Consider the following 26,370-nt stretch of genomic DNA (forward strand, 5'->3'; position numbering starts at 1 on the left):
TGAACCACTAAATAGAATTCCCAATCCCCCTATTTTTTTCCGCCTGCATTTTGGATTTCCTTCACAGGTTAATTGTATACTATTTCAAAGTCTGATTCTTCTTGTGCAGCAAAATAACTGTATGGATATGTATACATATATTGTATTTGACATATACTTTAACATATTTAACATGTATGGGACTACCTGCCAGCTAGGAGAGGGGATGGGGGAAGGAGGGGAAAAGTTGAAACAGAAGGTTTTGCAACTGTCAATGCTGAAAAATTACCCATGCATATATCTTCTAAATAAAAAGCTATAATAAAAAAATTGAGATATGAGGATTTTATAATATGCTTTGATCTATGAAGCCTGTTATCCTGTAAGAGAAAGGAAATAAGGTTAGTCTGTATTATGCATTCTTTTTTTCCCCCAAGAGTGTCTTATTTTTCCAGTTACATCAAGAGATGATTTTCAACATTTACATTTTAAAGATTTTGAGTTCCAATTTTTTTCTCCTTTCCTTCTTTCCTTCTCCCTTTCCCCAAACAGCCAACAATCAGATATAGTTATATATGCACAATCATTTTAAATACATTTTCATGTTTGTCATGTTGTGAAAGAAAAATCAGAACAAAAGGAAAAAAAACATGAGAAAGAAAAAGCAAGCAAACAAATAAAAGATGAAAGTACTGTTTTGAGCCCCTTTCAGTCTCTATAGATCTCCTTCTGGATGCAGATGGTATTTTCCAACCCAAGTCTATTGGAATTGTCTTGAATCATTACAAAGAAAAGAACTGTCTGTCATAGGTGAGGATGACATTATCTTGTTACTATGTACAATTTTCTGCTTCTGCTCACTCCACTCACCATCAATTCATGTAAATCCTTTAAGGCTTTTCTGAAATTACCCTGCCCATCATTTCTTGTAGAACAACATTGCATTACTTTCATATACCAAAATGCATTCAGCCATTTCCCAACTGATGGGCATCTATTCAATTTCCAATTCTTTGCCACTAAAAAAAAAAGCACAGCAACAAACATTTTTGTACATGTGGATTCTTTCCCCTCTTTTACAATTTCTTTGAGTTACAGACCCAGTAGTGACACTGGCTGAATCAAAGAGTATGCACAATTTTAAACCCCTTTGGCCATTGTTCCCAAATGCTCTTTAGAATGGCTGGATCATTTCTCAACTCCACCAACAATGTACTAGTGTCCCAATTTTTCCACATCTCTTCCAATATTGAGGCATGATGCATTCGTGATTATTGCTTCCTTTCAAAATACGCACCAACCATCCTCTGAAAATTTTACCAGTAATGAAAGTCAAGATCCCTGACCTATAGTTTATAGATACCAGTTCCTGTATTTGTCTGAAACTTGACACTTGTCCCATTTTCCATGATGTTTCAACAATTAAATATTCTGGCATACATTTTGTGTATTTTGTTCATCACAGTCTAATGTTGTAAACTCACCGAAGACCATGAATTATGCCCTTCATCTTATCACATTTTCACTTGTCTTGGATTTCAATTCCTGTTCAGCTCTCTTCATTTAATTCTTCCCAGGTGCTTCTAAGGTCCCTCATTATAATCTCATTAATCATTCTGCTTATTTGCTGCTACTAATTGTTTGGCATTTCAATTCTTTTCCTCTGATATGTCTCATATTCTATGCATGCATTTGTCTCTTCCTTCCCCCATCTATAATCCCATAGCTCTAAAAAGGTCAGTGATATTTTTTTCTTCCTTGGAAAGGAAAGACTTTTTGAACAGGAGACAAGATTACTGATTAAATATCTGGGGGTCTATCCTCTTTTCTCCTAATGTTTTAATACTTCCTTAACATGAGACAATAGAACTTGTCATTTAAAAATGCTAATTTTATGAGTTGAAAATGATACAAAATGAACAATACAATAGTGTTCGTGTGAGTCTTTTGTGTAAATTGATTCTGACATTATCTAATTAAAAGAGACTCTAAGAAGAATCATACAAGCTCATATTTACTAGTTAGAAATTTGAATGAAGATGTGATTTCATCATTTCTATAGGATTTCCTCCAATCAATTAATCAACCAGTATTTCTTAAGAACCAGCTATGTGCTGGGCACTGTGCCAGGTGCTGAGGCTACAAGTTCAAAGAGTTTTAAAATCCTTATTCACAGTGAGCACGTATTTGAATGGGGAAGGCAACAAACATTTGTAAATGGCTATATAGCATGAATAAATACACACACATACACATATAATATATATATTTGTGGTGTGTTTTAGTTAAATTTAAAATTGTTTGGGAGGGAAGGTGCTAGTAATTGAGGGGATCATGAAAGATTCTATGAAAAAGATATTAAATTTCATCTTAAAGGAAAAAAGGGAGCCTGTGACATGAGGTAAAAAGATGTCTCCTAGATATCAGAACAGCAAGTAAAAAAGATAAACAGGTGAGAGCTGACATGTCATTTGTGAGGAACAAAGAAAAGGTTAAATTGGCTGGATGGATGAGTGTGATTTAGGGAGTTATGTCTTTGGAGGCTAGAATAGTAGGCTGGGAGCAGGTGGTATAGGGCTTTAAGGGCTAAATGGAGGAGTCTTTATTAGATTCTCTATGCAAAAGGAAGCCATTGTAAGTGATTGAATAAAGGAGTCACAGGGTTATATTTGTAGTTAAATCCCATTGGTAGGAGTATGAACATATTCTGGAGTGAGGATAGACTTGAGGGAGGGAGCCCAAGCAGGAAATTCTTCCTCTGAGAGATGATGAGGACCTGGCTTAAGGGAATAGCTGTGGAAATGGAGAAGACGAGTGAGATGTGAAGCATGATGCTGATCACAACCCATGTCTGCCCCTCTTGTGCACCTCTTGTCCACATTGTCCCACAAGCCCTTGATAAATCACTTGATGTTTTATGGGTATCAAAAGGGCTGTCCATTCTTATCCCTCATTCTCCTTACATGATTGGTGCAGATTCTCTGGCCATCCTTGAAATCCTAGAATAATAGACTTTGAACTAACAGGATCCTCAGAGGACATCTAATTCAAAGTTCTCCTTTGACAGTGTAGGAAGCTAAGATCCAGAGAGGTGAATTCATTTACTTATAGTATAACACAGTAATAAGTAATAGAGCCAGGATTCTAACCCAGGTCCCCTGACTCCAAATCTGACTTCCATTCCATTGCTCAGTCTGTCATTCCATCAATCATCTCTTTCTTGATACATTTCACCCCATTTTTGTACATTTATCTTTTGCACTATGCAACAGCCTGTTGATGCTTATCATGCTTTTTTTTAAAATGCCCTTTGGGTGATCTAGAAATTTAATTCTTTAGAGATCGGGATCTTCTTAAGTCAAAGTCATTGAGCATCATTGAAAGAATATTGGCATTAAGAAGATGGACTTTTGTTTCAGGAAGAAGCTGGGGGGGTCGTCAATAAATTATCCCCATAGATTCCAAAAGACCGTTCATCCCCCTTTCCTCCTTCTTGATCTCATAGTCTGGAAAATAGGCATTCTTCACTCTGTGCTATCTAGCATCAAGTAAGGAAAGGAGCACACATACATACTTCTCCTAGTCAAACAGATATATATGTATATATACGTATATATGTTTGTATATATATATGTGTGTGTGTTCCAAGTAAATTAATAATTATCAAAATATTGGGGGGGAAAGGGGAAGGGATTTTTTTCCATTTTTTTATTAAAGCATTTTATTTACAAAACTATGCATGGGTAATTTTTTCAACACTGACCCTTGCAAAACCTTCTGTTCTGAATTTTCCCCTCCTTTCCCCTTCCCTTCCCTAGCTTAGGTAGTCCAATACATGTTAAATGTTAAAATACATGTTAAATCCAATATATGTATACCTATTTATATAGTTATCTTGCTGCACAAGAAAAATCAGATGAAAAAGGAAGAAAAAGAAAAACTGAGGAAGAAAATGCAAGCAAATAACAATAGAGAGAGTGAGAATGCTATGCTGTATTCCACACTCTGTTCCCACAGTTCTCTCTCTGGGTGTAGATGGCTCTTTTCATCACTGAACAAGTGGAACTGGTTTGAAGAGAGCCACGTCCATCAGAATTGATCATTGTATAGTCTTGTTGCCGTGTATAGTGATCTCCTGGTTCTGCTCATTTCACTTACAATCAGTTCATATAAGTCTCTCCAGGCCTCTCTGAAATCATTCTGCTGGTCATTTCTTACAGAAAATAATATTCCATGCCATTAATATCTCATAACTTATTCAACCATTCTCTAGTCGATGGACATTGACTCAGTTTCCAGTTCCTTCCCACTACAAAAAGGGCTGCCACAAACATTTTTGCACACATGGGTCCCTTTCCCTTCTTTATAATCTCTTTGGGATATAAGCCCAATAGAAACACTGCTGGATCAAATGGTATGCACATTTTGATAGCCTTTAGGCATAGTTCCAAATTGCTCTCCAGAATGGTTGAATCAATTCACAGCTCCCTCAACAATGTATTAGTATCTTAGTATCTTAGTTTTCCCACATCCCTCAAACATTCTATCTTTTCCTGTCATCTTAGCCAATGTGAGAGGTACGTAGTGGTACCTCAGAGTTATTTTAATGTGCATTTTTCTAATCAATAGTGATTTAGAGCACCTTTTACATATGACTAGAAATGGTTTCAATTTCTTTATCTGAAAATTGTCTGTTCATATCCTTCGACCATTTATCAATTGGAAAATAGCTTGAGTTCTTATAAATTTGAGTCAATTCTCAATATATTTTAGAAATGAGGCCTTTATTAGAACTCATGAATATAAAAATATTTCCTCAATTTTTGCTTCCCTTCTAATCTTTTCTGCATTAGTTTTATTTGTACAAAATCTTTTCAACTTAATACAATCAAAATTATTTTGTGTTCAATAATAAACTCCAGTTTTAGTTTGGTCACAAATTCTGACTCTAAATGCGCGCTGCCTCCCGACTCTATCTAAGAGATAAAGTATTTTGTTTTAATTCACTTATAATAGCACTCTTCATGTCTAAATCATGAAGCCATTTCAACCTTATCTTGGTATACAGTATTAGGTTAGTGCCTAGTTTCTACCATACTAGTTTCCAATTTTCCCAGCAGTTTTTGTCAAATAGTGAATTCTTATCCCAAAAGTTGGGGTCTTTGGGTTTATCGAATACTACCTTGTTATAGTCATTGACTATTTTGTTCTGTGAACCTAACCTATTCTGCTGATCAACTTCTCTATTCTTTAACCAGTACAAAATGGTTTTGGTGACCGCTGCTTTATAATATATTTTAGGTCTGGTACAGCTGCCTTCATTTGCTTTTCTCTTCATTAATTCATTTATAAATTCTTGACCTTTTGTTCTTCCAGATGAATTTTGTTTTTATTTTTCCTAGGTCAGTGAGATAGTTTCTTGGAAGTTTGATTGGTATAGCACTAAATAAATCGATTAATTTAGCTAGTATTGCCATTTTATTATATTTGCTCGACCTATCCACGAGCACTTGATATTTTTTCCAGTTGCTTAGATCTGACTTTATTTGTGTGGAAAGTGTTTTGTAGTTTTGCTCATATAGTTCCTGACTTCCCCTTGGCAGATAGATTCCCAAATATTTTATACTATCGACAGTTATTTTAAATGGAATTTCTCTTTGTATCTTTTGCTGTTGGATTTTGCTAGTGATGTATAGAAATGCTGGTGATTTATGTGGATTTGTTTTGTATCCTGCAACTTTGCTAATGTTGTGGATTGCTTCTAATAATTTTTAGTTGATTCTCTAGGGAAGGGGAAGGGATATTGAGGATGGTCCTATGGAGAGAGAGCTTGCCATGGATTTGGGAAGATGAGTTCATACTCTGATTCTGTGTGATCCTGAGCAATTCCTTAATTTTTTAACATCCCAGGTAACTCTCTAAGGCCATTAGTTACAGATCAGTTGAAGGTCTGCATTATTGGAGGAATTCCTTTACTGAAACTTCTGTGATATTCACAGGTTCTAACACAAAAATCAAATATCTATATCTGTAACTAGATATATAGAGACATATCTTTACATATAGATATACATATATACATAGATTAACATAGATTATAGCTAGTTAGATGATATAAAAGTGTATCTACATATATAGACATTTATATAAGGAAAAGGAATACACATTTACAGAGCACCTACTGTGTGTCAGGCACTGTGCTTTACAATTATTTCATTTCAATCTCACAACAATCCTGGGAGGTAGGTGCTATTATTGACTTTCATTCTAAGTTGAGGAAATTGAGGCAAGCTCAGGTTAAGTAACTTGAGAAGGATCATAGAGCTACTAAGTGTCGGAGTCTGGCTTTGAACTCAGTTCTCTTGACTCCAGTCTGGACTCTGTTTCTTGGTCACCTAGTTACCTCAACTATGTTTGCCCAAAGTAATTCAGGATTTATCTTCCCCATTTTTTGTATCTCCAGTGCCTGATATCTTTTAAGTGCTTAATAAATAATATTTGATTGATTGATAGTAGCAAAGTCGTCAGAATAGTGAACTCCAAGCCCAAAGACCCATCCTTTTTACTCCCTCACACTTAGTAAACCTGTGATCTTGGGTTAATTTCTGAGCAATGGTCTTCCCATCTGGCAAATGCAAATAATATCTGCCCTGACTATGTGAGAATCAACAAGAGCCTAGGTGTGAATATTCTCAGGAAGTTGTGTATCTCCATGCCAGTGTAAGGCTCCGAGCTATGGGAACAATCGAAGCTATGTCTGGAGTTAGAAAGGCCTCTATTGGCCTCTAGTCTATCTATTACTGGGTTAGGTTCTTCTTGGCAAATGCTCAATGAGAGTCAAACTCTACTGAGTTCAGGCCATTGTAGGGAGAGCACGAAATGTTAGGAAGCTGTTCCCGACATCATATCAAAATGGAGCTCTTTGCAATTGGCACCCATTACTCTCTGTCCTGGCCTCCAGAATCAAGCAAAACAAGTCAGATCTCATGCCTATGACAGCCCTTGTTCTGCTTGAAAGAAACTCCCATTCCCCAACCCCTGCCTTCAGCCTTTTCTTCCCCAGGCCAAAAGCCACCAGTGCCTATAGGTGATCACATATGAATGGCATGAATTCAAGATCCTCTCCATCCTGGTACTGCCTTCTCTAGACATTCTTCAGCAATATCCTTTCTCAAGTATGGTACCCAAACTTCACACTTCTTGGTTTGAATCCAATTAAAAAGCCACATATTTAAACCTTCTTACGAGCAGGGCACTCCTTAGCAGCTGAGACTACAAAGATGAAAGTTATTTTTTTACTTAATTCCTACACAAAGGTAATCACCTTGCAAAAATAATTATCATTAGCATGACTTTTACGATGTCCCTCCCACTTTAGTTTTGTTCTCATTTGGTTTATTCACCAGTGTCAGCCTAAGTCAGGCATTAAGCATTTTTATGGGCCTGCAGTGTGTCAGACATTATGATGTTTGTTATAAAGGGAACAAAAAAGTGAAATAAGCCATGCACTCAAGGACCTTATACTGGGTTACTGACACTATGGATCTTCCTTTCTTCCTTCCCCTCCCCGCCCTGCCCTCCTCCTTCTCCTGCTTCTTCTTATCCTTGTCCTTGTTCTTCTGTGCTTCTCCTTGTCCTTGCCTCCTCTTCCTGTTCCTTTTTCTTTGCTATTGTTGTTCTCTTCATTCTCCTCCTCCTCTTCTGCTTCCTCCCGCTTTTTCTCTTTCAGCTTCTTCTCCTCCTGTCTCCTTCTCTTCTTCCTCCTCCTTCTTCTCCCCCTTCTCCTCCTCCTCTTTTGCCTCCTCTTCCTCATCTTCCTCCCCTTCCTCCTCCTCTTCTTCCTCCTGCATTTACTGTCCCCTTCTCCTTCTGTCTCTTTTTCTTCTTCTTCCTCCTCTTCCTCCTTTTCTCATATAGATTTTTCGACATAGATCTGGAAGTGGAGATCATATTTTACACACTCCATCCTCCTTTGGCCATTTATCTCTGGCCCTCAATTTGCTTTCCATTATGCAGTTGTCTTCCATCAACCTTTTGCTGACCCCCAGCTAGTTGGGTGTGCCCATTGGTAGAGACCTTGAGATCTCAGAATTTCAGCTTCCTGAGCTACACATAGGTTGTCTGATGGAGGAAGGAGGAGAGGAAGGCAAGAGAAGGGTTAGGTAAATGGAACAAGCACCCATGATGACCTCTGGAAAGAGGAATTGATGGTCCAGAAAATATGGGACAGACATGGTCATACATGGAAAGGAACTTCTAAAATCACACTGGCTATCTTCAGGAATACAATTTTTTTAGTCTTGCCCCTTCATTTTACAGATGAGTAACTAAAGCCCATGAGGGTCAAGTGGAGGGACCAAGGTCATGGAGATGACAAGGCTGGTGAAGAGCCTCAAATTTGTGCCATGGGATTTGATAAAAAAACTGGGAATATTTTGCTGGAAGAAGAAAAAACTTGGGACCTGAAAGTTGACTTCAAGAATTGTCAGGGCTGTCACATGCAAGAGGGATTTACTTTGCTCTGCTTGTCTCCAGGAGAGGAGTAATGAATAGAAGAGACCAATTCAGACTCATTTATATGGGAATACTTGTTAACAATAGAAACTGCCTCAAAGTGGGAAGGGCTATGCAGGACACCGGGCTTATCCCTCTTACTGGACACATTCAAGCAAAGGCTGGATGATCATTTGTTGAGGAGGCAATTCTAGGTGATCTCAAGAGTTCCTTCCACATTTCATAGTCTATGATTCTATGTGGCTGGTTTCATTTAAGACAGCATCATGGGTCATGAACCAACACTGGCCTGGCATTTTCAAAGTGTTGTCCCCCTCTTTTGTATCTGGTATCTCTGTATTTATCTGGTCATTTCAAATGATCAGAAAGCTGATTCCAAAGACTGGGCTCTTTCTGCAAGTTCACAGTGCTTGGCAATCTATTCTATAGACATTGTGATTGCTCAAATTAAGACTTGGCCAATTCTCTCTCCAATGGATATGTAATTACATGAAACTCTTCTCAACCCATCTGTGTTTTTCATCCTATAAGTCTCTTGTCCATATCCTCCCAAAAGTCCATCATGGGAGGTACTTCCAGTGTGTTATAGACCCTTTTCAATTTCTCCTGGCATTATGAAAGTACCAGCTTCCACTTCTCATGCCTTACTTTCACCACACGACCAGCTCATCTTCTCTTTCACACAATTTCTGGGTATCATCCTGTTCTTCTTTGGCATTCCTACTTGTTTATATGTTGCAGCTTGCTCACTCCTACCATGTCTGGTATTCATAATGGGCATCTTGAATAATACTTTGGAACTATATGACAGCTGCTCTTGTTAAGGGGAAGCTCTTTCAGAAATGCTCTATTGTGCTCAGCCTGGGATCACAATGACTTATATTCCTCAAAGCGCATTACTAGAATGACATTTTGTTTTCTTTGTGTACCAGGTTCTTCAGAAACTCGGCAAAGCTGATGAAACAAAAGATGAGCAGTTTGAGGAGTATGTACAGAACTTCAAACGACAAGAGGTGAGTCCCAGAAATCTTGGTGAATTCACCACTGGTTCACATGTAACTCAGATGCATTTGGATTCATGAGAAAAGGCAGGCAAGGTTCCTACAGATGCCCTGGCAGCAGGAAGAACCTTTGCAAATATTTTGTAGAAACTGGGGTCCATTTCAAAAGATCAAAGAGGAAGAGGGCCCTTCATTTAGGATGAATTTATTCCAGGACTTTTGCAAAGCTGATAACAAATTCAGCTAAAATGAATGACAGTTTTTTTTTTAATATACACAACTGTAACTTAAGCATTATAGAAAATTCTGCACATCTTGTGTCTCTTGTTGCAAAGATTCTTCAGGAGATGGCTTTGCTTAATGCAAAATTATTACAGACGCAGATGTAACTTTTCTACCTCTTAGATCCCCACAAGGATTTCTGGAGCCTAAGGAGGCTCTTTCAATGCAGGATTTTAAAACTGTAATCTCCTAAAAGGCAGGGACTTAACTGGCTTTGTACAACAAGGCCAGGTGCTTGTTAAATGATAATAAACAGAAATTCAGTTTTGTTGATTTACTGAATCTGAAAATGAGAAAAGGAATAAAGTTTGAAAAGAAAAACAAAGTATAATGTCTGGGAAATGAAATGACTTTTCAGAATTTTAATGTGATGACTAAGTTAAAAATTGTAGAAAGTAATAAGAGTGAAAAGCCATTGGCAGAGAAAAGATGAAGAAATAGGAGACAGGTGGACTTCTATGGGTGATAAGCATTTCATGTGCCTTCACTTACAGTTGGTGTAGTAGTTTATTTAGCTTTACTTTAAAAAAAACTGTCACAAAGGGCATATTGAGAGTTGACTGGTTCAAGAGAAAAGGAGTTAATAAAACTTTAACTCAGGAGGAGGAATAGAGGAATGGGACCCGGGACCCATCAGTAGAACTTTTAAATCTATTTTAGACAGTATGACAGTACTGATGAGTTGGTTTTGTTGCTACTTTGGTTATATTGGCCTGATCCAAAGTTCACAATAGGCTCGGGAACTGTGGGTACCTGGGAAGCAATAGCAAATTAGAATTGCTCCAAGAATCAGACTCAAAGGCCTTAGTGATAACATTAGAACATGAAAACTACCTGAGAAATATTGTCTTCTTCATGTCTGTTGGTATGGCAAGGCTGAGCGTTGTACCAGTGACCCATCTCATCACTTTTTTCCTTGGAGAATTAAGTTGATTGTCTTAAATCATAGGAAATCTTCCTATCCTCTTTCCACAGGAAGGATTTAGCTGACCAATGTCACTTAATCTCGAGGAAAAGCCCATCTCTAGTTGAGCATTAGACCTCAGACAGTTTGCCCTAAGGCCCGATGCATTGAACTGTCTTAGGGAGGCACACAACAGGGGACTTAAACACAGACCCATAAGCAGAACCACCCAAATAGCCATTTTTTCAGAGTCACGTGTATTTGTTCAAAGAGATCTCCCCTGGCCCTCCTCCTCGTGTTACCACATTCAGTTTACTGCCAAAGGATATGGATCAGTTTAGAAACTCCAATTTTCACTTGTTACCTTCAGAAAACCTCAGAGTGGGCAACTCCAAGGATCTTCTCAGAGATATTGGCAGTGACTGCTGCCTCCCTGCCCCCACAGCTGCCTCTATTATGGTGACATAAATATCATTAAAGTGGTAATTGAACTAGATGTATGAGCTTTTGGGTTCTAGTCCCACTTCTGGTCATTCAGTGGACAAATTATTCTTTTCTTTTCATATCTATACAATATGGGGTTTAGAGAAGGAGTTTCCAAGAATCCTTCAGTTCTAAAATTCAATTATTTCTATCTTCCCTCTCTGGGCCAAAACTGGGAGAGGGAAAATGGGAGAATGGGGAGGAGACTATAAGCATGGAGGAAGAATAGTGTGACCCCTGTACATAGCTTACCCAGCTTGAAGATATACACTCTGACCTTTTAAAAATATTTCAGTAAATGTTCTGAGAATTGATATACCCCTCAGAAGGAGCCAGTTATTTTCACCTGCTTAATGACATTTCCCCAGTAATCCAGAATTCCCACCTTTGGATGCACCAAGCTGGGTTGGTTGTTTCCAGGAGGAGGAATCATTTGGCGTGGTTTGTGCAGGGTGACCTTTTGCGGCATCTCTCTGGGTTCTGTTGCCAGGGCAGGCTCAGATTGGTGGGATCTCTGAAGAGTAATAAAAACCATAGAGTCTATTTAGCCAGCACTCGGCAGGTTACCTTTTCCTACTCCCAAAGTCACAAGGGGATGATTTTTTGAGTTTCTTCTCTAGCATTTATTTTATTTTAGCCAATAGAGTATGAAAACAACAACCAAAGCAACGAGTATTTATTAAGCATCTATCATATACCAGACACTGTGCTAAGACAAAGACAATCCATGTTGCCAAGGAGCAGGGACAACACAAAAGGAACTACATACAAATGAGCTATCTATAGAATAAATCAGAAGTAATCAGCAGAGGGAAGGCATTAGTATTAAGGAAGATCAATAAAAGCTTCTCGCAGAAGAGAGGATGCTAGCTGGGACTTGCAGACAGTCAGGGAATTCAAGAGATAGAGATGAGGGAGAGAGAAATACAGACATGAAGAACAGCTAGAGAAAATGCCCAGAATGAACAGAAGGAGTGTTTTGTTTGAAAACTAGCAATGAGGCCATTATCACTGGATGGAAGAGTCTATGGGGGAGAAATGAAAAGAATAAGAAGATCGGAAATGGAGGAGGGGGGCTTTGAATGCCAGGTGGAGGATTTTTCATCTTTGTTCCTAGGATAAAGAGTAGTGAGAAAGCTGGGGTGGAAGGGTGGCATTTTAGTTTTAAGTTTTCTGGGTCGAGAAATATTTTGATATTATGGAAGAATAATCGAGCTCTTTCTTTCTCAGAGATGTTAGCAGATAAAATTATAAATTTGAAAGGATTTTGAATAAGAAATATATTTCTTAAAAGCCAAGTATAAGCATTTGGGAATTACATACACAGACACACACACACACACACACACACACACACACATATATAACTATAACTCATATAACTACACATATATATATATAACACCATATATATATAACAATAATTATATAGCTACATATATATGACTATAAACTCTCTATATAACTATGTGTAACTATATGTATATATAAAGTACCTACTATGTACCAGGCACTCTTCTTATCTCTGGAGATGTAAAGGAAGATGAAAACAAAGAAAAAATAGTTCCTACTTTCAAAGAGTTTATAATCCAATAAGAGAGATAATAGGCAACAATTATATGCAGACAGGCTATAGATGGGATGGATAGGATAAAATTAAAGGAGGGAAGACACTCAAATTGAGGCATATTAGCAAAATCTTCCCCTAGAAGATGGGATTTTATTTGGGACTTGAAGAATTCAAGGAAATCAGACAGCAAAAATGAGGACAAAAAGCTGGCATGGGGACAGCCAGAGAAAAACCTATATTGTGGAGATGGAGGGTCTTTTTTGAGGAATAGCCAGGAGAATGGTGTCATTGGATCAAAGAATACGCATCTGGGAATAAGGTGAACGTAGACTAAGGAGATAGGAAGGGGACAGATTTTGAAGAGCTTTGAATGACAAAACAAGGCTTTATAATCGATCATGGAGGCAAAAGTGAGTCCTTGGTATTTATTGAACAGGTGGGTGACAAGATCAAAATTGCATATTAGGACAATCCCTCTTGGGGATGAATAGATATTGGGATAGAGTGGTGAGAGACTGGAGACAGGAAGAGCACCCAAGCAACTATTCCAAAGTCCAGGTATGAGATGGTGAGGGTCTGCACCAGGTTGGGGGCAGGGTCAGAATAGAGAAGGGGGTGGATTGGAGAGATGCTACAGAGGGAAAATCTACTTAAGTTAATTAACATGAGGATTTTGAAGAAGGAAAATGGCTTCTCAGAGGAGAGAGGCTGAGATCTAAACTTTGAAGAAACACAGATTTGGAATGGTTGAGATGAGGAAAGAATGGGAGACACTTTATGTAAAAGCAAAGAGACTGGAAATAAATGTGTCAGGTGAATTAATTGATTGCCTATGAGCTGACAGGGTATATCATAGCACAAGATTGTGGAGGATTTTGACTACTAGACTGAGGAGGTTATATCCAATCCTAGAAGTTTTGAAGAGCAAGTGAAGCTTTATGGGTAAAATGAATGATATTACTGACCTATGAGTTAGGAAGATTGTTTTGGTGACTGGGTGAAAGTTGGATTAGAAGTAATTAGTTCCAGTAGTCCAATGGGTTTACTTTGTCTTCCTACCACCTCTACCACCAAATGCAGACCTGTTTTTTATTTAAAGCCCATGACGATGGTTCCACCTCCCTTCCGAGACCTAATGTGTGTTCCTCCTTTTCACACACTCTAGAATTGAATCATACCGGGCTTCTTGCTTTTCCTCCCACTTGACATTCCATGTTCCATCACTGTTCCTCTGAATGAAATGTCCTGTCTGCCTAGAATGTACTTTTTCCTCCTTCCCTTGTCTTCTTTGAATGACCAAGCTCAGATCTGTCTAATAGCACCTTTACTCCCTTTTGCCTTGCTGCTAGTGCTTCTCCCTCCAAAATGATCTTTTATTCATTATGTGTATAATTGGACTATATTTTGACATATATATATTATTTCTCCACAGTACAATGTAAGTCCTTTGAAAGCAGGGATAGTTTCATGTTTGTCTTTATTTTTCCAATGTTTGACAAATGATAAATGTTAATATGCATGTTAATTGAAGAACAAATATGATCAAAAAGTATTATTTCATGTGGGAAATATGTATTTAGAACTGTGCTAGACTTGATTCCCAATGTCCTGGTCCTTTTGCAATGTGAACTGGGGTACTTATCTATGGTCCTGGTTTGGCTCCAGACAGATTTGCTCCTTATAATCCCAATTCTTTGCAGATTTGTCTTCCATCCCTATTTCCATCTCCATCACATTACATTGTAAGCCCCTTGAGAGCAGAAAAGACATGGATTCTGAATTTTACTTTTAAATATTTTTAATGTCTAGCCTAGGGTCTCATTATGAGTTTAATAAATGTCTGTTAAATCAAGCTAGATAGATCATCCTCCCAATCCTAATGTGAACCATGCATGGAAATGAGAATACCTTCCATTTTTACATAGATTATGGCTAAACTCATCCTATAAAGAGAGTTGGGACCATATTTCTCAGCAACTCATGAATAAGTAAGTCTTCTGTCCTCAAAGAACAAGTGGTTAGATTCAGGGTTTCTAATTAGAAAAATCAGCATTGTATATTCCTTTAGTTTTCTTGCCAGTGAAAACCCATTGGCTATTACTTCGGTAGTGATATGTGGGCTTTGGAAGAAAGGAGGTGGGTAGGAATTTAACAAGCAAATTAATTCAGGTTCTTATACAAAAAGTGGAAAATGAATGATCTTATAAAATACCGACAGAACAAAGCACAAATAGCCCCATTGCAAATGTCTCAGAGAAGGGGATTAAAAATGCATGGAAAGCAAAGCTGGGTGCTGTACTCTCTACAACGTTGGAAGCCCAATGATGGGTGAGAACACATCTTAGGACCAATAAGAGCCACGGAAAGAGTTTTTGGCCTTGTTCACAGGACAGCCAGCCTTTGTGTGAGGCTGTAGTTCTGTCTGGGATTGTGTGGGGAGAGTAGTCTGTGGAGAGGGGGAGGGACAGTGTTGAAGAGGGAAAGAATAATACAGTTCATGAAAGAAGAAATCCTCATGAGCTCAATTCCATGGAACACTGACTCTGAGACTGAATTTGCCCCTGATCAGCCTGCACAAAGAACAATAGCAAACCGAATCTCAATTTTAAAATTATTTTGTTTTGGTTAACAAATATTTCTTTTCTCTTCTTCTCACTTTCTCCTCTTTATTGAAAAAAGAAATAAAAATCAAAGTAAAAAAATATATAATGAATATATGGAGTCAAAGAAAACAAATTTGCAGGTGAAGGTTATTCTATTAAGAAGTGTTTTATGCTTATGGGTTAAAGGGGCAAAATTTTGCAGAAAACAAGACCCCAAGTCAGAGAATCTTATAGAAGAGTGTCAGTTACATAAGACCTCAACAAACTAGCCCATTCCCCAACCCAGATCCAGATCCCTGGAATATCTTGTTCCACAAGTGGCCCCCTCAAACCTCTACCTGAAGACCTTCAAGGAAGGGAAACCCTTTCTCCCATCTTCAGAAAGTTCATTCTACTCGGGGACAACTCCGATTGTTAGGAAGGTCTTCCTGACCTCTATTCTCAATTTTATTCCTTGAAATTCCCACCCATTATTCTCAGTTCTTCCTAGAAGGCACTTTGACTATCCTGTCTCAAATCTCCAAGTTTTTGCCCCAGTTCCTGGAGCCTCCTATTTGGTTATTTTTGTCAATTTTTGGATGACAATTGACCCTTAGAAAGACAGCTCAGAATAAGAAGGTCTGGACTCAAAACCTTTCTGCTACACCAATTAGCTGTGTGACCCTGGGCAAATTTATTAACCTTTTGGTGCCGTCTCCTCCCCTCCTTCTCCATCCCAACCCCAGCCTATTAACACTCTAACCTTCTGAATTGCAGTGCACTGGCTGGTCTGTTTTAGTGCAGGGAGTATTCTTAACTTACATACTAACTGGCAAAACAGATCTTCTTCAGAAGGTCCCTCATCACTCAAGCTCAAATATAGACAGTAAAACAGTTTGATGGATTCCCTTTGTTTGAGCTGAGCTTACCAAACTTGATGGTCAAACCTGATTAAAATTGTCTGTGTATTATTGATAGAATATTTTATGTCTTTCTTCAATTTTTGACACTTCTTTAAATTAATGTGACATTATTATAGGACTGACAGGTGAGAAATGGACTCCGGTAGAAAGAGGAGACTGTCATGAAGTAGAGTTCATGAAAAAGAATAAAGACATTTGCTCTTTTTCATGAACTCTACTTCATGACAGTCTTTCAATTAACATAAGGTTTAAGAATTCCATGAATCTTGTGTTTAAAACAATATAATTGTTATCATTTGAGGCCTAGCCTCTGTCATGGACTGGACTAACATTTTTAAGTGAGAGCTTTCACAGTTCTGATTTATTTCCTTACCGAAAGAAATCCAGGGACACATCAATGTCTGGCTAATTTTTTTCTCCCCAAATGAGCCCCAGATACCATGTAAGGATTTGGACTGACAGACACTAAATCTATGAGACGTCATTTATTCAAACCAATAAAAAGTGCCAAATATTCTTGTACCCAGGTTTCTTGACCACCAGGAAAACTTGCCTCCATTTCCATGATCTTATTTTAAAAATATTTCCTAAGGTCTAAATTGTAAAGCTCCCTTTAGCACAAGTTTTTTCTCCCATTTTTAAAAACATTTTTTAGTCAGAACAGAAGTAAGTGCAAGGGATAAAGCTGTAAAAAATTATCCAGGCACGAGTTCTGTCAATAAAAAGTTATAATTATTAAAAAAATTTTTATGAAAAGTTTTGAATTCCAAATTCTATCTTTCCTTTCTCACCTCTCTCTTCTCTTCCTCCCTGAGATGATGGTAAGCAATCAGATATAGATTATACATGTAATTATGTAAAACATTTCTATATTAGTCATTTTGTACAGAAGACTTGAATAAAAGAAAAACAAACAAAACAAAGAAATTGAAAATATCATGTTTCCATCTGTATTAAAAAAATATCAGCTTTTTTTTCTGGAGGTGGATAGTATGGTTCATCATTAGTTTTTTGGCATTGTCTCAGATCACTGTATCGCTGAGAGTAAGTAATTCCCAGTTCTTCATCGTACATTATTGCTATTGTACAATGTTCTCCTGGTTCTGTTCACTTCACTCAGCATCTGTTCCTATAAGACTTTCCAGGGTTTTTCTGAAATCATCTTGTTTGTCATTTCTTATCCACAATAATATTCCATTACAATCAAGTACCATTTGTTTAGATACGCAACGAGACAGTCTGAGTTGGCCCATATGACGACTGGCCAAATGTAAAATTGGTTTAATTCTCCAGAATTAAACGAAGTTGGACTCAAGCTTAAGATCTGTCTTAACAAAATCCCTGGCAACATTTGTAGTTCAGAAGGAAATAAATCATAGCAGGGATCTCACTAACCCATAACTATTACGACTATCAGTCTGCAATTGATGGGCTTCCTTTGATTTCCAATTCTTAGTCACCACAAAAAGAGCTGCTATCAATATTTTTGTATAAATAGGTCCTTTCCCTTTTTGTTGGATAGCTTTGGGATATAGAACAATCAGTGTATTCCTGGATCAAAGGTTATGTACAGTTTTATAACTCTGGGCATAATTCACATTGTTCTCCAACATGGCTGGATAAGTTCACAACTCTGTCAACAGTGTATTAGATGCTTTTGAGGGAGGGCTTTAGAGTATCTCATGAGGTCCAGTACAAGGAACCTGTGCTATTTTGGATGCTCATTATCTGTTTGATCCCTCTGGGCTTAATTAAAATTGTCATAGGCGGCATAGTGGAGAAGGGGGCTGGATTGGGAGTCAGGAAGACTCCCACCTCAAACATTTAATTGGATTCTGGGCAAATCATTTTACCCCATTCAACCTGAGTATACTAGCTCCTTCCCCCCAGGGTTGTTGTGAGGAGTTATGTGATGATACAGGCAAAGTACTTTGTAAACCCTAAATCACTGATGGAAATTCGTGCTATTAGGATTACTGTCCTGCTACCTAATTGTTCTACCTCTTAATGGTCCTGCTTCCATTTAAATCTAGTGGCCTTTAAACTTTTCCAGGTATTTAATTTGTGACAGTTCTAGAAGACTGGGTGGAATCACTTTGCCATTTGAAAAGATTCCTACCTCCATTCCATTCCATTCCTGCTCAGTTCTCCCCAGGTAGCTCTTGTTGAATAATTTACATTTAATATTGAGCTAGAATATCCTAATCATGTCACAGATTACCATTTCTGTAAAAAGTTACCATCCCTCAAGGGGGCCCCATAAAGTTATTTATTAGCTCACCCAGAATCCCGGAGCATGGAGGGACCCCAGAAGCCATGGAGGATGTAGCTGAATTAGAAACCCTTCAGGAACATACCAGCAAGTGCCTTCAATTAAGAGCCGCTACCTCCTAGGACAAATCTTTCCACTTTTGGAAAGGTCAAATTGTTCATTTATTAATTCATCAAGAATTTGTTAGGTCACTACTGTGTGCCAGGTGCTGGGCAAGATTCCAAAGTATAATCCCCCCCAAAAAAGCCCCACAAATAAATCAACTCCTGTCTTTATGGAGCTTACATCTACTGATGTAACTTGCAGTAAAATAAATAAATGCAAAATATAAACAAAGCGACTTTGGGGGAAGTGAGGGTTGGAGGAGAGCATTGGAAAAGGTCGCATGTGGGAGCTGCCCTGTGACCTTTGCTTTGAAGGAGGAATTCCAAGAGATGGAAGCAGGAAAGGGAGGGTGCTCCAAGCATGAGGCACAGCCTGTACAAAGGCAGAGAAATGGAAGATGGAGTAGCATGAATAGAAATGAATGTATGAGAGCATATATTAAGTACTTACTGTTTGCCAAGCAATGCACTAAACTTTGGGAAAACATATACCAATGGAAAATGGGGCCTGCCCGCCAGGAGCATACATTCTAATTGTAGAAGCAGCATCTCTAGAGAAAGGGTAGCAGGAGGGATATTCTCTATCCTAACCAGTCTGGTTCCTGGTCAGCAGAAGTCTCCAAGTCCAGACCCTAATCCCCTCTGTCTTTAGAAAATCACAGAGGTGGTGCTGGAGAACAGTAACTCTAATCAGTCCATTGTCAGAATTTTAATCTCTCATCCTGCTCCTGTTGTCACACACACATGCTTATATAAGCCAACTCCTTAGACTGTCTAAGGACAGTCTAAGACAGATTCTATCGTCTCTATGCATTGAGAGACTACTCACAAATAGACTCAATGCACACTCCTTCCCTGGCCCCTCCCTAACTCCCTAGACTCTGGTCTTATTTCCCTCCCCCTCTTCCCTTAAAAGTAACCATTCAAAACACATTGCTTAATTCTATTTTATTCAGCCCATGTCCTTATCATGTTAATAAAGGGCATCCTTTGTAACTGTGAGAGATGTCTCATGAGTTCTTCACATTATGAACCGCTCTCTCATGGGGTAGCCAGGTGATATCTGATAGTTCCTCAGTAGTACTTCTCAGACATGGCCTTTAAGAACCCAGATTTGCACATATATTCCCAGAGGAAATGGCATCTGCCATCACTTCCTTCTTTCCCTCCTCATTTATGTACCTTCTTCATTAAAACTGGGACAAAAGATAAATGATATCGTTCTTTGGACTCCTTCACTCCATGTCCTTATGAGTCTGCTGTCCTTGCCGCACACCCTGAGCTGGAGAAATTGTAAATGAGCAAACTCCCGCCAGCTTCCCTTTGACAGGCTTTTGTCCTCTAGCTTGCCAGTGATCTATTAACTTGTCACACGGTGAGACCTGCTCTAGAGCCCTGGGGACTGCCTGCCTCTCCAAAGCTCCGAGATGCTCCAGCTAAAGCATGCTTTGATCCTCAGCGATTGCAGAATAATAGTCGTATTAGTTATCGGTTAGCAAGGTCCCTAATATGCACTCATTAAACCCCAACTCTTTGATAATTTCTTTCCTTCCGAACTTCAAATGTTGCCAGAGATTTTGTTAACACAGATCTTAAGTCTGAGTCCAATTTAATTTTGCTCTGGGGAATTAAAGCAATTTGACATTTGCTATTTTGCTCCTAACTTTATTCTCCTCCTGTATGTATTTGGAAAGGGAGAAATTTCTGCAAATACCAAAAATAAGCATATAACTCCTGGGGCCACCACTTCTCCATCAGCCTGTGTTTGCCAAGCTAATGCAAGTCTGCTTGTAGACTGGGAGCAGATGCAAGAGACAGATAGAGGGCAAAAGCTGGGGCAGCTTTCCTCCTGGGAGAGAAGGAGAAGGCGTACGGGCAGACCAGGGCAGGCTGGCTGTCCTCAGATTTATGGATTGGTTCAAAGCTTGCACCGGAATCTCTGAGCTTTTAGAGTGGTTCTTTTATCTATCTTGTAGGTTTCTTGTAGGCTTTGAGGTAGAAAGACAAAAGAGTCCAGAATTTATTCTAGCTACCCACTTTAAAGCTATGCTCCTCCTCAGCTCCTGGCCATGAGAACCTGAGCCTTGGTCCCAGACTGCTTATGGAACAGTGGGTAAAAAGATCAGAGCTGAATTTGTGCTTGATGTAAGAGGAACGTTGTCTTAACAGTGGGAATTCTTGTGTGGTCCTCTTCCCTGCTTGCTATGTGCTTTTCTCCCTCCATGCTAACTCCATATTGGCCCCATCCATGGTCATTCCATACTGGTCCCATCCAAGGTCACTCCATATTAGTCTCTTTTCATGGACGCCATGTGAAGATCCTCACCCAGTTCTGGATCCATGTTCCTTCATTCCCTAGACAATCACTCTCCCTTTTACTTTGTGTTTTCTCCATCTGAACTTGTTTAATGATCTTTAGGTAGCAGAGTAGAAACGCTGGATTCATAGGCTGGAGGCCTAGATCAGTTTCTCATTTCTGTCACAATCTTTGGTGTGAGCTGATGAGATTTATATCCATTCTTGGAACCTCAGTTTCCTTATCTGCAAATTGAATGGGGTTAGATTCAATTCTCTCTAATATTCACTGTCTCCATTTCCCCAAGATTTTTGAAATTTCTCCATTGGAGTTTGGAGTGGTGGTGAGAATTTGCAAGACTGGGGAAGTGAAGATTGAACAGTTTTGTCTCATGCCTCTGATATAAATGATCCTAAAGAAAGAACTCTTGGTAAATGGTTTCAATTTGTTTCTGTGAAATATTACAGTTCTGTGGGATAGGAGACTGAGCTGTTTCTACTATCGATGAGAACCTACTTTGGTTCCAGTTTTTGCTGCTCTCAGACCTCAGACTGGCCTCTTCCCCAGTTTAGAGTCATGTCTGGGCCAGTCAGGTCTCAGAAGCTACCCTGACCTTGGCCATGCTTTTGGGAAGTTTGTGGACTGCCAGGAGTAGCATTCTGGATAATGTGAGCTCTGCTCGGGATTGTCTGTCTGGAAAGGAAGGGATGATTTCTTCCTACCTCCTCTCCTGGGCAAGCTTAGTACTATTTCTCATGAACAAAAAGAACCAAGTACTCCTATTGTGTCAGAAACAGGGACCTACTTCACCATCTGGAACTCGTGCCTGTATCCTTGTCATTCATTCTCCAAGTTCAGCTGCCTGGGGAACACCAGTGCAGTTCACCCCTCCTCCCCCAAGAGAACTGTCATCTGGTCCAGATCCAGAAAAAGAAGGAGAGAAAACAGCCTTCAAGGTCCCATGTGGCCTGTATGGATTTTGGGTTCTACTATTAAGCGTGAATAACTCCCCCAGAATTTTTTCATAAATTCTGTTTTTCAATGTCTACTGGACCAGAGGAATAAACAGCATTTTATCCATAATATATTTATCTGGTCTTAGAATATAAATTGGTCCAGAGCATTCTTCAGGGTCTAATCTACCATGGGCTATTTGCCAAATCACAGAAATATCCATTTGCAAAGGAAAATGTGGAGTTCACCTGGGGCCAAACCCTTCAAACTGGACTCCTGGAAATATGTCTTGGAGGAGCTAAGCCACCCTCAGTCCATGCTGCCCTGATTGGTGATGACCCAGAGCTCACTATCTCAAACCTGTCCCATGCCTTCAACCATGCTTTGCCCCAGTCATCTTCCTGCTCTACCCCCCTACACCATCTTGTGTGTCCCCCTGCCCCTACTCCTTTTCCTCTTATTTTGGAGACAGTTATCAAATCAATGCTTTCATTCCTTCTGAAAGTTGTCCATCAATAACTTCATGGCTCTATCTCCATTCCTGTGATAAAGCAGACCAAGAAATTCCCTTCTCTAGTCTCAATTTCCCATGTGGATTGTCTTCTCCTATTAAAAATTCTCACTTCTTTATGCCTGAGTCTGTCTCTTTTCCATCTGTATCCCAGCCCAATAATTAATACTTTCTCTCTTTGTTCCTTCACGCCCTCTTTCCTTTCTTTCTTCCATTCTTTCTCCCCTCCCTTCTCTTTCATAAGAGGCTTCAACAAATGGGAACATTAGCTGGGATAGAGATATCGGATCAGTGTAGTGTCCAATGCTGACTTAAGAGATCTGATGGTTAAATGTGCCTGCCACATCTGGGCAGAGAAGTGGGAGGCTAAATGTGTAAATCTCAGACATGAAAAGAATTGATTTGTTTGGCCCAACTGTACTGTACTTAATTTTTTTAGACAAGGGAGGATTTACAATTTTTTTGGATAGAAATATAGGGAAGAAAATGATCTTGATGGACTGTATGCTGATAAACATTTAACAACTGGCTCTTCCAAAAGAAAATGACACTTTTAAATTTAATCTGCAATTTTAACATTTACTTTATAACTTTAAAAAATCAAAACAATCCTCAAAACAATGAATCTAGCTCTAACTTTCGCATTTGCTGATTTCTGAGTTCCAAATGTTTACATCAAATAGTTAACACTCATCTTTCCAGAGCCAATCTAACTTGACTTCAGAAAACCCCTAGAAGATTTTGTTGTCCTTTGCTGAATGGTTGGTTAGTGAGGTGAAACAAGTCCAGGATGTTTCTCCTTCTTTGTCTTTATTATGGTCCCTTCTCACTGGCTCCTCAATCTTCTGTGTCACAATATGGTTTCTTTCTGACAAGATGGGCCGTGGTTTTCCTGCTTTGATCTCCACCCATAGGTTCTCCAGCCTATTTTCCTCTTGATGGATAATGAGCTTGTGACGTGTTCTAATGCTGCTTCTGTAACAAAAGGGAATGTTAGAAAATTATGAATAAATTAGCAATACAGATTCCCAACCACCATATTTATTCCATTTCAAATGGGACTCAGAGGTTGTATCCAATTAGCCTCTCAGTGGACCTGGGCCTGTTTAAATGCTATTCAGTGCTAGGATAGTTATGTCAAGCTCTATAAGGTGCATGGGATGTTCAGGGAGGACCAGCACTTCTCATGAGAGGGTTTGCTAAGTGCTTTCCAGGGCTCCTTGTTTACCTTTGTTGTTCACCTTTCCCAAAGTCTCACCTGGGGTTCCATGAAGCTGCAGCGTGGGCGGCGGCCACATCCCAAAGCCCGTCACAGCAGATGGCTGAAACAGGCTGAGGGGAACCCATGGGCAAGCCTCATACCCACTGGTGAATTAGAGGGATGTCTATCCCAAGCATGTGAAGATGTCCCCAGGAGGAATGGGTACACAAGACCCATTTGTTCCAATAACTACAAAGGTAGATGGAGTATAGTGGAGTGTTGAGCTGTCAAAGACTGCATCCTGGGACATTGCCTGTCCTTCTGACTTTTGTCCTGCCACCGGACTTTGATGGATCTGAGAGGGAGAGGGAGGTGGATGAGTGTGCATCTCTGCCTTATTTAGATCCAATTCCCACAGGAGTCAGGAGAATGTCATTGGTTCTCTCTGAAATGAAGGATGGACAACAACAATTTGGGTTGGATTAGAAAATTGCAGAGGGCTTCACCAACTCTGAGATTCCATGGAAAATAAATCTCCCGGGGTTAGGCCGGGGCTGGCCGGCCATTTGCCACGCTGGTGAAACTGAGTCCTTTCTCATCATAGTCCAATCTGGATACCCAGAAAGGAGCATAAAGGAGATTTGTGCAGGCCATCTTGTGTGATTGTGCACACTGCACTCGGCTCCCCGGGGGGATGCAGAGCCCATCCTCCCTCCTCATTCACTGTATGAGAATCAGTCCCAAATTAGTCCAGATATTGATCTCTCCTCGGATCAGTCCTGATTTATGAGATTCCTCCTTTTTCCCTAAAAAAATGTTTCTGACTAGAAGCATCTCTTGGAATAAAATACATGGTCCTTGTGTTCTATTTCTTAGCAAAATCCTAGAAAATACTCAACAGCTCAGTGAACAGAGTGCGAGAACTGAAGCAGGAAGGCCTGGGTTCAAATGTGGCCTTAGGCACTAACTAAGTTAAGTGATCCTGGGCATGAATTAATCTCTGCCTATTTTTTTTTTATCCATATCCACTTACCGTCTAAGATTAGTGTGAGTTTCAAATGGGATAATGTTTGTAAAGTGCTTTGAGGATCCAAAAGCTCATCATCATTAGCTGCACTTGGGGCTGACACCTCCTCATTTCTCTTTTAATTTCTCACCCCCAGCACATCACTCAGCTGAAACACCAGAGTTACTAAAGACCCATTAATTGCCAAATCTGGTGGGCTTTTTTTTTAGCCTTCATCCTTTGTCTTCTCTGGCAGCATTTATTTCTTCTTTTCCTTGGATTCTCTCTCCTCTCAGGATTTTTATGACACATCTCTGTCTTGGTTCTCCTCCTCCCTTTTTGACCATTCCTTCTTGGTATTTATTATTGGTCATCATCCATATCAAACCTCCTGACTGTGGGTCTTACCCCAAGTCACTGGCCCTGGCCCTCTCCGCTCTCTACACCTGAAATTTTTAAGCTTTGTTTGTTACCTGGACCCTTTGAGTAGTCTCATAAAGCCTATATACCTCTTATCAGAATCATGTGGTAAAAATGCATAAAATAAAATACATAAGATTACAAGGAAAACCAATTATATTATGATCCATTAATCAAAAAATTTTAAATAGTCCTTAAATTAACAACTTTTGCTTTACACTACTCTATCTCTGTCTCTTCTATTTCTCTGTCTCTCTGGCTCTGATTCTGTGTCTCTGGCTAGCTGACTTTGACTCTGTCTCTGTCTCTGTCTCCATCTCTCTCTGTCTTCATATCTGTTTCTTTCTCTGTATCTCTGATTCCATTTCTCTCTGTTTCTGTTTTTCTGCTCTGGCTCTGATTCTCTGTGTCTCTGTCTGTTTGCCTCATGCTCTGTTTATAGCGCTCTCTCTCTCTCTCTCTCTCTCTCTCTCTCTCTCTCTGCAGGCTATCATCCTTATTTTTTTAAATAATGTGTTGTGATACAGGAGCCACCTGCCAGTGGCTGCTGGAGATCTAACTCAGACCTGTAGAATGGATCTCTTCCTGTGAGAGGATGATGATGATGATGAAAGGAGACTGAGAGGCAGTTGCTGTTCTCTGAACTCTCTCCTGAGAGGCAGTTGAGTTGTCTGACCTCTCTCCTCTTCCCTCTGCCTCCAATTTATCTCATTCCCAGTCCAGCAACACCTGTGTCAGTAAAGGCTGCCCCGCAACTCTTTCAGATGATATGATTCACAGCTCTGGAGGCTCTCGGAAAATTGATCTGCCCCTTCACCCGGGCATTGTCCTTAACAATAATGGATTTTTATTTTCCAAAATACATGCTAAGATAGTTTTCAAAATTCACCCTTCAAAACCTTGTGTCCATATTTTTCTCTCCCTCCCCACCTCCCTAATCCCCCGGCAGCAAAAAAAAAGAAGCCAATTTCTCTCTCTTTGTATCTGTGTCTGTGTCTGCCTTTGTCTCTCTGTCCATCTCTGTCTCTTTCTCTCTGTTTCCATTTCTCTCTGTCTTTGGCTCTAACAGTCTCTCTTTCTCTGTCTCTCTGTCTCTATGTCAATTTCTGTATCTGTCTCTCAGTCTGGATCTATCTGACTCTTGCTCTCTCTGTCCCCTGCATCTCCTTAGCTCCCATGAGTTTAATTATCCTGTTATGTAGAGAATTCCCAGATCTAGGGATCCAGCCCAAATCTTTCACCTTTAAACTCCAGTCCCATATTGTCAACTGCCTACTGAATATTTTAACCTGAATATCTTTTAAGGGTCAGCTCAACCATGACTTCTACAAAAAGCCTCTCTTTATCTCCCCAGATCTAATGCCTCCT

The 26,370-nt window shown here is 39.5% G+C and overlaps 1 protein-coding gene across 2 annotated transcripts in view; it reads left to right on the plus strand.

The window, feature by feature from the left end:
• Positions 1-26,370, plus strand: part of AMPH (amphiphysin) — a 181,015-nt gene that overhangs the window by 69,697 nt on the left and 84,948 nt on the right. For both annotated transcript variants that reach the window (XM_031951921.1, XM_031951931.1), the window contains exon 2: positions 9,426-9,506. In XM_031951921.1, coding sequence (XP_031807781.1) covers positions 9,426-9,506 — 81 coding nt within the window. The remainder of the gene's footprint in view (positions 1-9,425; positions 9,507-26,370) is intronic.

The sequence above is a fragment of the Sarcophilus harrisii genome, chromosome 1 (assembly GCF_902635505.1).
Source record: "Sarcophilus harrisii chromosome 1, mSarHar1.11, whole genome shotgun sequence".
Taxonomy (NCBI): Eukaryota; Metazoa; Chordata; class Mammalia; order Dasyuromorphia; family Dasyuridae; genus Sarcophilus; species Sarcophilus harrisii.